The sequence below is a fragment of the Ochotona curzoniae genome, unplaced genomic scaffold, assembly GCF_017591425.1.
Source record: "Ochotona curzoniae isolate NIBS_2020 unplaced genomic scaffold, NIBS_Ocur_1.0 scaffold_461, whole genome shotgun sequence".
NCBI lineage: Eukaryota > Metazoa > Chordata > Mammalia > Lagomorpha > Ochotonidae > Ochotona > Ochotona curzoniae.
The window spans coordinates 4,751,523-4,764,117 of NW_024467120.1; the positions used below are offsets into that span (position 1 = coordinate 4,751,523).

Here is a 12,595-nt window from a genome sequence, read left to right on the forward strand (position 1 = left end):
TCTGTGTTAGTTTCTAAACGAAGCAGGTACCAGTTCCCTCCAACTATACTCTGGGAACAACCTTCTTTTGAGCCAAAAGCGTTCCTGGAGACCAGGCTGCTTATTCAGAGACTAGAGGAGTGGAGTATTGGGTTGCTAGCCAGCAAATCAATGCCCTCTGGCTCCCTGGATGGGGCAGGGGGCAGCTGGCCACAATGGGGAGGAATAATGGAAGGGAATGCCTAGGAATGGGTGGCCTTCCATTGAGCAGCACAGTGAGCCTTTATTGTGCCCAGTACGGCTCTTGTCACAGGCAGAAAGGGCAGCCTCACCAGTCAGCAGGTGCTCCGGGGATCCCACTGCCCGGGGCTGGCACCAGCACCGCATTCCTTTCCTCTGTCAGCCCTACCCACTGCTCCACGAGCCGGGCTTCCCGCTCCATGTCGTCCTCCGTTTTCTCTGAGGAACAGAATGAGAAAGGGGAATGCCAATGAGAGAGAAACCACAAATTTCCACTTCACTTTTTTTTCTTTTGATTGCAGAATAAATTTACATGAAAGACATTTTCATTCAGTAATATCCAAAGCTGTTTAGACTTCTACTATGTTGCAAGCAAATTTTCTTAGGGTCTGAAGTACATATATAAACATCCACATGAGTTGGACATTGAGTAGCCCAAGGTACTACCCAGGCTAGGATCAGCAGGAAGAAAACTGAAACAGCATTTGGAAGTCTAAAGTTACATTACTGGTCCTATAACTCAGGGAAGTCACTTAAGATGTGAGAGTTTCTTAACATGCCACCCAGAGGTAATACAAGCCATGGCTACTTTCCATGCTTGTTGGAAGGATCGGATGAAACAATGGATGTGGCATTGCTTTATAAAGGTGTACACCACTTTATAAAGATGGAGGATTAAAAATAACACCATCTATTCCACTCTGTAACACCAACTTCATCATCCTTGATGCTCATCAGGAAAGGAATTTAGTGTAAGATATTTGGAAATCTTTCCCTCTGTCCTTCATTTCTGGGGCTCCCTTGGCACAATTAGAATGAGTATTTATCAGCAGGCTGAACACAAACTCAAACTGAAGGAAGCCATAATAGGTCAGGCCTAGACGCTTCCTGGAGGGAAGACGCTTTAATCCTTCCAAGTGTAAGGGACTGTAACAACCATGATGTGTTCTTCGGTCCAGAATCAATCAAGTGCAACAAGTATTTGATTATAATAAACAAACAAATAAACAAGACCATGACGGCAGGACGAGCGAAGGAGGAGCTTCAGAGTACGACTCTACTCTAGAGTCTCAGGGACCGCTGCCAACATGAGCAAACTGCACCCATGCAGCTGGGTCACAGCCAGCGGAGCTGCGAGTGCCAACTAGATAGGACCCTTTCACTGCTCTCAAGTCCTGCATTTTATAGTCTGCAGTATCTCCTCCTGGTTATCAAAATGAATCATATTTGTGGTCATTAAAATAAGATTTAATTTTGGGTGCCAGCATCGTGGCATAGCACGTTAGGCCTCTGCCTGAGATGTTGATATCCTGTATGGACACTGGTTCAAATCTCAGTTGCTTCACTTCTCATCTGGGTCCCTGCTAACAAGCCTGGGAATCAGCAGAAGATGGCTTCAATCCTTGGGCCCCTGAATGCATGTGGGAGACCCAGAAGAAACTCCATGCTCCTGGCTTTTGGCCTGGCCCAACCTGGTTGGTCTGGCCATTTGAAGAGTGAGCCAGCAGATGGAAGATTCTCTGTATTCCTCTTCTTTCTATAACTGCTTTTCAAATAAATAAAACCATAAACCTGAACAAAATTCAAAATTGGCATTTAATATCATAGTTTTATGGCATAATTTGAAGATTAATGAAAATGTATTATGATTTTAAATAAAAAAACCACAATATTTATTGTCTCCTTGTAATAAGGATAATCAAAACAATATGAACAAGTATTTCACAACTTTACTCCCAATAAAAGGACACACACACAAAAAAACCAAATAACCAAAAATTTGCATTACCATTTCAATTTTTCCTTTCATGGCTAATTTCTAGTTGGGCATACTTTGTGGCAAAGTAATATCACTTCCTTTTAGTATGATCAATCCACTTGTTTTCTTGACTTTGTTTTAGAATAGATCATTTTTGGTCATTTAATACAAGGTATGTGTATTCATCAAAACCAATGGTACCGCCCTCTATCTGCTTGTTCACTTGCTCACCAAGCCTCGCCTGAATGGAAACTCCCATCCGAGATGGCTTTAATGGGCTGCCCCATCACTGCACCTTTTGGGTCTGTCCACAGCACACCATGATGGGACCTCACAAAGACCACACGAAACATACATGCAACTCTGGAAAGTGTTATTTTTAAATGCAGACCTTCTTAAATCAACAATCTACCACACAATGTGAGCGGCTACAACTGTCACAAGTTTGAAAGCAACTAAGATACGACTGTCCACTTCAGCGGAAAACTCACCACCATGATGATAACGGGAGACGGCCACTCCCAGGCAGGAGTCTCACCTCACATACCTTTTTTATTGCTGACTTTTTTGATCTGCTCATCCAAGTATTCGCGTCGTTTAATGAGTGCATCTGACCAGCGCTCTCTCACGCAGTTTAAGTCTTCTTCCTGAGAGTGGAGAGGGAGAGTATTTTCTATAGAGTACCTTTGCGGAGCCTTCTTTTCACTTAGAGATATTTAATCTGATCAGGGAACTTTTCATTAGAAGGGCCATTGAATATTGCTGTGTGATTAATACGCAGGTAAGCAAAGAGGCCTCAGCAATACCGCATGCTGATCGAGGATGTTGGAACCCAGCAATCAGAGCCCCAGATCTACAAAGAGATAATTATCTGTAAAAGCAAGACAAGCTCAAAGTATGCCAGCTGTTGGGTGCATTTTATGTTGGGTGCTTTTATGTACATATGTGTGTATGTGTGTGTGCGTGTGTGTGTGTGTATCTAAATCACAGCTATCCAATGAAAGGTTTGTGATTCCAAGCAGGACACCACGAACAAAGATTAAATCACATAACAGCACATGAGATGTGAAACAACAGGTACTTTGATAGTCCATTGTTCAATGGCCTGACAACGTGTATCTTCTGAGGCACAAAGAACACACCAGCAGAGAACCCTTCAGACCTGCTGCAAGGATTTTACACCCAGCCACGACCATGGGGCTAATCCCACGTCTCCCATGCAAAACCCGACATGCAATCAGCCATGCTTAACAAGTCCCAGAAGCAGGCACTGGCTTCACTCTGCACCAGATGGAGGGAGGCACGCACAGCCCCAGAGTGTTAGTCAACGGCACTGCTGAGATCCCGGGCAGGGGTCAGTACATCGTTCCACTAATGTTTATCACCGGTTCTGTTTTTCTTTCTGTGTTTTTTTTTTTAATTAAAATTATGAATAGGGAAAGAAAAACTGATCAATTTTACTCAAAATGCTCTCTGAATGTCCTAGTCTAACCCTTCTGACATTATGTTAAGAGTAGACACCTGAGGACCTCTGGGACTTCCCTACAACGTACCCACATGTTACATGTAGGAGGCACACTGGGCAAATGTCCTTCTAAACTTGTGGGAATGATCAGTACCAAGCCTAAGACTCAAACTCAGAAGACTTAAGCTCAACTTGCTGCTCTGACCACAGTTCTATCAATGCAAGTCTTGTGACACCAGGCCAGTCATTAATGACTAGGGAAAATTTTACATTTGCATGTAGGAGGCATTTTAGAAAGCTCCTGAAAAGCAGAATTAAAAGATAAATTCATTTTTCACGTAAAATTTTTTGAAAACCATGCATATAAGGCGGAGTCTGCAAAAAGCTCATAAAACAAATAATATTTAAAAAAAACTATGCATGGATTTCAATTTCCCTGTATAAAAATAATTCATTTTTTTAACTTCATTTTCCCCAGGAACTTCTTCAAGTAGCCTTGCAATTCTCCCCCCTGGATTTCTAGCAAGAAATCTGAGATTTAAATCCCGCAGATGACAAAGAACTACAGTTGACTCTAAATGAGAGAGGACAACTGGCTAAGAAAACAAAGCTGTGTGCACAGCCCCTTGGACATCAGGAGCGAAGTTAAGTTTAGCATAGGAAAGGCAAAACAATACCCATAGCTTGTGGATGAGTAACTGTGCCATTTTTAAGATCACCCATTTTAATGCAGAGGTACTGGTCTCGCGGAGCAAAGCTTTACAAGCTGGCAATTCAAGATGGCTTGGCAAAAGGGCAGTATCTCATGATCAAGTCTGAAGTGCAGGGAAATCTAGGGAGGTAGTGTTGCACTTGGGATGACACTGAAAGCAAGTGCATGGACACTGCATGTTCTTGCTCTAGGCTCCTCCTTCCTGCACCCAGGCCTCCGCTGTGCGAAAGCTGGCGATTAGCGGTAGCTGTGCCCCATGCCACAGGATCCACAGCGGCAGCAATACCTGATAACTATCCATATCATCACCATCCTCATCATCTCTCTGGGAGGAAAAAAATAAACACAAAGGACATGCATTTTGTTTCTCAAATAACACAAGAAAAATTCCTTAAGCTTTACATACGCATTACAATGAACAGCTCACACCACGTCAGCAAAATCACACATTTAATTGGCTCTCAAGAGGGTTTAATGAATGGAAACCACTTATGTGTAATTTGTTTTTTAAACACAAGAAGGAAGTCATTTAAAAACAAGTGGCAAAACTACAATGGATTTCAGAGATTATCTTGCCCAACCTTTGTTTTAGTCAAAGGCTGAAAGGATTTAACCCAAAGATCACACTGCTAGTGGCAGGTCAGGACTGGCCCCTTGGCTTCTGACCTCAGCAGGTCCTGCCCTGTAGTACATTCCTGCAGGCCTGGGGGACCCACAACTACCAGCGTAAAGGTTCGTACCACAAAACCGCAGTAAAAGCACCGGTCGTGCTTTTACATGCCATCACATGATCAGTAGCCTCTACTTACTGGATCTACCAGCTGAGAAAAATCTCCACTACCCCAAACACATAGTAACATTTTAAGTAAGTTTTAAAAAACAAAAACCAACAACAGTTGACAAAACAAAGGGTTCTGACCGAGACAGTCTTCCTTAAAACAGAATCTAAAGAGAAACCTGCGAATTGCATTTATCACTAAATCTTAGACACAGCAAAGATATTCATACATATACATACTTAAGCAAAAAGTGCTTTAAAATATATTCAAGGAATGGGCATTTAGCCTAGAAGTTAAGACACCTGTGTTTCACACGGGCGCGCCATGGTTCAAGTTCCGGCTCTCGCTCCTGACCCCAGCTTCCCAGCAATGCCCTCCGAGGCCACGGTGATGGCTCAAGTGATTAGGTTCTTGCCACTCAGGTCACGTGACAGACTCGGACTGATTCAGCTCCTGGCTGTCCCTGACCCAGTCCTGGCAGCTTGAGCTGGCATGTGGGGAGTGAACCAGCACCAGGCAGCATTCATTCTCTCTCCCAGGCTCACTCTCTCCACCTCTCTGCCATTCAAACCAATAAAGTAAACACATAAAGTTATTACTGTATCTACACTTCAAAATACACCACAATTTTTAAGTTTGGTAACCGCCACCGTACTTACATGATGAACTTATTCAATAGTGGCTGAATCCTGAAATAACGTAGCTTGAAATAAGACTCTCTACTAATGTAAGAAAACAAACAGCTTTGACTTCGCGTTAATTTTTAGACTAGGGGGGTGTGTCTACTAGCTGAAAACTGGCCTGGGCTTCCAAGGCATCAAACTGCTGTGAAACTGGCATCTGTTGTACCGGTTTCAGCGGTTGTGTAAGAATCATTCCAAAGTATCACATGAGCAACAAAATAAAGCAGGTTACATCAATAAAAAATAAACATGCTTGTTAACATTCATCAGCTTGGTCTTGGTGTATCACTAGAGATAATTGAGACATTACACATTATGTACTGCTTCCATGATATGTTCATTACCTCAATAAAGCACTCAAAATAAATAGTGGGCATGACCTTGAGCATGGCAGCCAAGGAAGGAAAGTCCTTAAGAAAGCTATTGCTTGAATCGTACACCTGGTACTAAAAGCCCAAAGGAGCACAGCTCTGAGGAAAGGCTGGTAAAGTTCACATTTTGACAAAAACTGGTTTTAACTCAAGAAGTAGAGTTTTTTTTTTTTAAGGAAAATGTACATAATTAATCTTTAGCATGTTTCTCAGACGAGAACAATTAGTGAGCTGAGGGTCCATTTTCTATAGACCATGGCTTGGAAAACACAAATACAATGTTTATCTAACATCAGAGGTTTATTAAGCTATAAAATTCTATTGTAGAGAGGGATCTTGGAGAATTATTGAATCAACTTCATCATTTGGTAGGAAAGAAAAAAATATGTCTCAAAGACTATATTTCCCAGTCAGTGTAGCCATTTAATGAAGCTGACCTGGACCAAACACCAGGTCTCCCGACTCTTAGACCAGCGCTGTCTTTCCACCCAGCTCTGTGGCCACGCTGGAACTGGAACAAGAACGCCTATAACCCATTCCACAGCCCCCCGTTGCACACATGGGGAGTGGTCTGGTGGAAAAGCTGCCTCGGGAGGTGCAGACCCTGTCCGGGCATGCTCTGGAGTGCAGAGCTGAGAATAGAAGGAAAACAGTGTCTGACAAGGCCCTGCCTACCTTAAGGCCCAGTACTTGTGGTCGGCGTGTTGTTCTCTAGCTTCTAGAACATTTTTTGCTCGAATGCCATGGAATCAAAGGGAAACTAGAAGTCATGCCTGGCATGATGGTACACGGCTCAGGGGGGCCAGGCTGAATACACTCACTTGCCCCCATGCCACATTCACATCAGGAGGGAGCCTGAGGCTGTGCTGAAGTACTGAAGGTATTTAAGGCTGCTGGGGGACAACAAGTTGTGAAATGCTCTGATTGAATATGAAGGTAAGTTCTGAGGGCTTTCAACTTATTCGTAAGAATGAGAATGCAAATATAGGCAATGTATTGTTAATGGACAAAAATGTACATGAGGATTGCTTTAGCTTTTAAACAATGCAGTGCAGTGCAGGGACCAGTGTGGTGGCACAGCTCACTAAGCCCCCACCTACAGTACCAGCATCCCTTATAGACATGGGCTGGAATCCCAGTTTCTCCACTTATGATTCAGCTCTCTGCTTATGACCTGGGAAAGCAGTGGACCCTGTTTCCACAAGGGAGACTCAGAAGAAGCTCATGTCTTTGGGTCAGTCCAGCTCTGGAAGATGTTCTTTCTGTCTCTCATGCTCTTTGTTAACGCTGTCTTTCCAAAAGCAGGAAAGCTTTGAAAGAGCTGATTAACAGTGTAGGGAAGCAATTTTAGGATGCCAATCAAAGGGAATCCAGGTGGAGAACAACACTAAACCTGCAGCGTATTTTGGACTAAGTATGAACCTGCCTAAAGTGCGTGACTGCTGTGGCCTTTATGTGTGCTTCTCCGTAAGAGTAGTACTAGTCAACCGTAAACAAATGGCATTATTAAGTCTAGGTAAAGGACAATGGATGAAGTGGAAATCAAGAGGCACACACACTTTAAGCAAGGAGTTCTGTTGTATACCCAAACAGGTTCCCATCAGGATCCTTAACTGCCTCTCTGCCACAGTAACCGAATTCACTAACCACTGCTTCATGCCTTGGTGTCTTACCTGGTAGCTGTCCAGCCCTCTCTGGAGCTTGGTGGACCTGGCAGTCACGCAGCCAATGGACACCGACAGGATGGCTTCCACCATGAGAGGCAGTGTCCCCGAGTGCTGCACAGGCTTCACGGTGACTTGCACTCGACGGGAATGACCCTGCAGAGGTAGGGGCAGAGGCAGGGTGGGTGCCCGGGACAAAGGAAGGGGAAAGGATCCGGAAATGAAGGCAAACATAAATCAGAGATCTCCCGGGAACGGTGTGTAACAGAGGCTTGAGGAGAAAATATGAAAGAACACATTCAAAGCAGACTCAGTACCTGCCTGAGCTGAAAGATGCCTCCCGTGTTGACATCTTTGGCTTGATGAAGCTCCACCGCGGTGTACTCGCCCAGCTCGTTCAGTTCCAAGATGGAGATCCACATCTCGATCCTGCGGGTCACCTCGTTCCACCTGCAGGGACACATTCCACCCGACACAATAGCCCAAGGAGCAGAAACAAGCCCTTCACTGCACGCTTACTGCATGCGAGGGGGAGCGGGCAGACATCGCTGCCTTCTCTTCTGACCCCGCAACCTATGCTATTAGTTCTTGCCATTTTGTGGAGGTGCGACTCACTTTGTGGGGATCAACGAGATTCCCATATCGTAAACAGAGATGGAAGGGTTTCGAAAATCACATAAACCCATGTAACCCGTTCCCCCCAACCCAACCATTACGCAGAACAGCCGCTCACCTCCTTCCCACTCAGTTCCCACCACCCCTGTAAGGAGATGCATTTTGCCAAGGGCAGAACTGCCCATCAGTGGAATTCTGCAGCCTGGACTCTACTGTATTCTGGTTTCTTCCACTCAGCATGTTACTGAGATACATGCAAACGCAGAGCAAGGGTAAGTAGGATTCTATCATTTGGACGATCCCACACATGTGTTCACTTGTTCTCCTGCTGGAGAACTCATAGGTTGTTTGCAGTATGGGTTTCCTGTGGTCACCAGCATGCAGCTGTTAGGGACTTAGGTCTTCATTTTCTCAGACCAATGCCCAGGATTGGTCAGCTGAGTCACCAAAGAGGCAACGGATCCACTTGATCAGAAGCTACCAGTTGACGCCCAGATTATGATCTGCCTATTCATTTTCATGATGCCAGCTTTTATTTTTTTCCCTTTTTTTAATTTTGAATTTTGTTGTTCAATTTCGTATAGACCGGGATTCCTCCCACAAACTCCCACCCCTGACAGATTTTCCCCGTGTTGCTACAATAGAATAGACCTTCATAAAGTGATGGTGACATCTTTTAATGAACACTGACTTGTAATTTTGATTATACTCAACCCGAAATGTTTTCTTTTCTGCTCTCTGGGGTTTCTCGAGAACCTGGGACTATCTCTGGCGAGATCCTCCTGCTTTCTTCTCTAACATCCTTAGCTTTCACGTTAAGGCTCTGATGCACCTCTAAGTTTTGGTACTATGTGAACCAAAGGCCAGAGCTGATTTTCCCCCCCATCTCTTGCTAAAGCAGCTTTTCTTTCCCTCTTCATCTTCCCTGGTGACCAATACCTCCTTCTGGCACTCTCCTTTCACTAAGGAGGTGGCAGGACCCAGGTTCCCAGCCTGTATTCCTCAGCCCTGACCAGGTGCTCGCCTGCCCCGTGTCTGAAGCTCACAGCCCATCACAAACCTGTCCTGCAATGTCCTTGTCTTGGCATGAAGAGAATCCACCTCCCATATGGAGCTGCCGTTTCCAGCACATCGGTGGCCCCACACTTCAATTGCCAGGGCTCCGTCTGAAATGAACTCCAGGAATTCCTCCGTTACGTTCACCACGTAGTCCTGAGATAAGCAGGATGGAGGGAAGCGCCACAAGAATCATACACAAAGGAGGCTGTGGAGTTGACTTAACAACTTTTAATGGAACACACATTTACTTTGGAAGATTCTAAGCTGATTTCAATCTTAAACCCATCTATCCCTTCATAACACACACACACGCGCAGAATATTCAGTTCTGGAGGGAAACTGTGATGTAATTTAACTTCTTTTTTCTAGCAATGAGGAAACCCAAGAAAGCAACTTGTTGGAAGTCTTCCCTGCTAGCTGTAGGGCTCAGTCTACATTCCCTTGTTCTGGGTTCATTCTGAGGGACACACTTGTATCTGGCTTCCTGCTGGCATGGACGAAACACAGAACTATATTTTCTATAATTATCTCCATGACTCTGTTCTTGAGCTCTCCCACTCCGGTTGCTCATTCTCAAGTGCAAAGCAGTGATGCTGAGGGAATGAGTACCGAGGTGACTGGGCAGGGCAGCGCGTCACCCCAAACCACGCCAGTCCTCCCATGAGCTCCCTGGGACTCCCGGGTGGCGGCAGCTCTGGGATGTTAACATCTGGGAACAGTAGCACCACACTGATTTGATCTTACACTACCTACATGCTAATGTAGTTTATGTGAAGACAATCTCTAGAATTTGAGAAAAAGGAGATGTAATGATCAGTGAGTGTGATTTCTGCATTTTTAGAGAAGAAAAAGCTTGAAGGGCCTTGAGAGTGGGATTTATTAAAGCAGTCATTAACCTGCCAGCACTGGGCTTCAGATTTCATCTTTCCCCTGTTCCGCAGGCTGAATTCAAACTGCCAGCTACACTGTGCCCGCGTGGCTCACTCTGGAACCGAGTCTGTACCTTGCAGTGAGAGAAGGTCACCGTGTACTGGGCATCCTTGGACTGTGGCGAGGGCACATCTGGGTCCACCACTGGGGCGGCCACTGTAGATTCACACTGGTCCCAGAACGTGTACTGACAGAAGACAAAGTTTGACAGGCTTAAGGGCAGTCCAGTTGCCTCTTTAATTTTTACCTGAAGAGAAAAAGAAATAAATCAGTAAAAATGACAAGTGTAACGTGCATAAAGGAAACTTTAGCCTACACTTTATTCCTTTACTTTTTCATTTACACATTTATATTTATTATTTAGCCCTTTATTGCTGCTCTACCACCAGGTAGATCATATTTAAAAATAAGTGAATAAACAAATCATAAGCCATTAAACTACTGGACATCTGAAGATGTCTGACACCATCTCGTTAAGGGGTTCTCCTAATGCAAGTAGCTACAAATACATACATTCTTATGAAATCTTCCTAAACAAATGAGCTTCTGACACAGGCTGCAACCTTCCTTGGAAAACAGCATTCACTAAGCCACACACATTCCACGCATGTTAAATAAATAAATACTTTTGAAATGTCAAACAACTGTCATCAGTGGAAAATACGACTGCCCATCGCTGTATCTGTTGTCAGGAAATTCAATATTTTCTCAATTGGGTACAAAGCTCTCACAGACTATAACACTGGCTTGCCCTAGAAGATGACTCATCCGTGCCTGGTGGGGAGGGACCGCTCACCCGGCATGTCAGTTTCTTGACCCGATGGGTGATCTCCCCACTGCTGTCCACGACTTCCAGGCTCCCACTCTCACTGGAGTTCTCCGAAGAGTCATCCTCCGCCACGCGCTCGGGAACAGCTCCTGTCACACGCATCACTTCCACGTGGAGGCGTCCTGCAACCTAGGGCGAGGAACCACAGCACCTTGGCATTAAAAAAAAAAAAAGGCATCCTGATCCCGGCAAGACAGCCTAGCAGCTAACGTCCTTGCCTTGCACTGCTGGGATCAAATATGGACGCCATTGCTAATCCTGGAGGCCTTGCTTCCCTTCCAGCTCCCTGCCTGTGGCCTGGGAAAGCAGTTGAGGACGGCCCAAAGCTTTGGGAACCTACACCCGTGTGGGAGACCCGGAAGAGGCTAGGACGCCTGGCTTCGGATCAGCTCAGCTCCAGCAGTTGTGACCGCTTGGGGAGTGAATTATCAGACGGAAGATTCTCTTCTCTTTCTCTCTCTCTGAATATCTGACTTTGCAACAAAAATAAATAAACCTTAAAAAAAAAAAGGCACCCTGTGGTCCACCCACACAGAGCCCTAAGATATAGAGGCAGCACCAGAAGAGCAGCACTCTGCCTTGCTGCCTCCAGCAATGGGAAACCCACCATTCTTTCATAGCTGTTGTGATTGTCCTGCCACATCTGCCTCCTTCTTCTCGGCCTTCTAGAGCCATCCTCAGTCATATCCTTGAGGTTCCCTATTTGTCTTCTTGTCCAATGTCATCGGCTAAAGTCTCTTTACCCAACTAACTGCTGTGTGTTAAGCTGGGTCTCCGCCATGAGTCACTATTTAAGATGTCCACCTTGCAAACCCAGCAGAAGTTTGGAGGCACCTATTGTTTTCCACCTGGATCCAGCTATTTTCTGTATTTGTCTATACTCATTCATGCATTCATTGGTTAAATGTCTCATGACCTTGTCATCTGCTTAAACACCTGGCCTCATACACCTGTGTGTGACACAACTCCTGGTTCCTGCCTTCATAACATCTCAGCTCCAGCATTTGAGGTCACTCCTTCTCTCTGTAAATCTGCCTTTCCAATAAAAAATGTAAAAAATCTTAAAAAAATATCACCAGAAATAAGTTCAAGTTTTATGCTACTGAAGGAAATGGAATTAAAACTGAAACCATTAATTGACAAAATAGATGAGATTAAAAAGGAATATACGAACGTGGATATTTCCAGAAATATCTTAGTCCCGTATAGTCAGTATACATCAGCAACGGGAATGAGTTTGAAAGATATGTGTGTGTCATAATGGGTTCCTTAAATATTCTTCCAAGTTCTATCAGTTGGGGCCAAGAAGAAATGTATCAGAAAGGCTGGGATTATCTTGAGACAGAGAAATGAATACAGCAGACAGACTTAAACCTGCTTCCCAAAGCGTGCTCCATTCGATTAAAACAGGAACTTGGGAGGCACAAACCTAAAATGCACTGCGCTAATCTTTTAAGACCATGAATTGATTCTGGTTATTTCTACTAACATCATGTGTTAGTAGAGAAAA

General features: G+C 44.6%; 1 protein-coding gene across 3 annotated transcripts in view; it reads right to left on the reverse strand.

Moving 5' to 3' along the window:
* Positions 1-12,595, reverse strand: part of KIF13A (kinesin family member 13A) — a 201,365-nt gene that overhangs the window by 23,284 nt on the left and 165,486 nt on the right. For 2 of the 3 annotated variants that reach the window (XM_040967710.1, XM_040967709.1), the window contains exons 21-28: positions 11,053-11,214; positions 10,330-10,503; positions 9,328-9,479; positions 7,970-8,102; positions 7,662-7,808; positions 4,442-4,480; positions 2,526-2,625; positions 312-438 (exon numbers count right to left, since the gene is read on the reverse strand). In XM_040967710.1, the coding sequence (XP_040823644.1) occupies positions 312-438; positions 2,526-2,625; positions 4,442-4,480; positions 7,662-7,808; positions 7,970-8,102; positions 9,328-9,479; positions 10,330-10,503; positions 11,053-11,214 (1,034 nt within the window). The remainder of the gene's footprint in view (positions 1-311; positions 439-2,525; positions 2,626-4,441; positions 4,481-7,661; positions 7,809-7,969; positions 8,103-9,327; positions 9,480-10,329; positions 10,504-11,052; positions 11,215-12,595) is intronic. The other variant, XM_040967711.1, reaches the window with a different exon arrangement.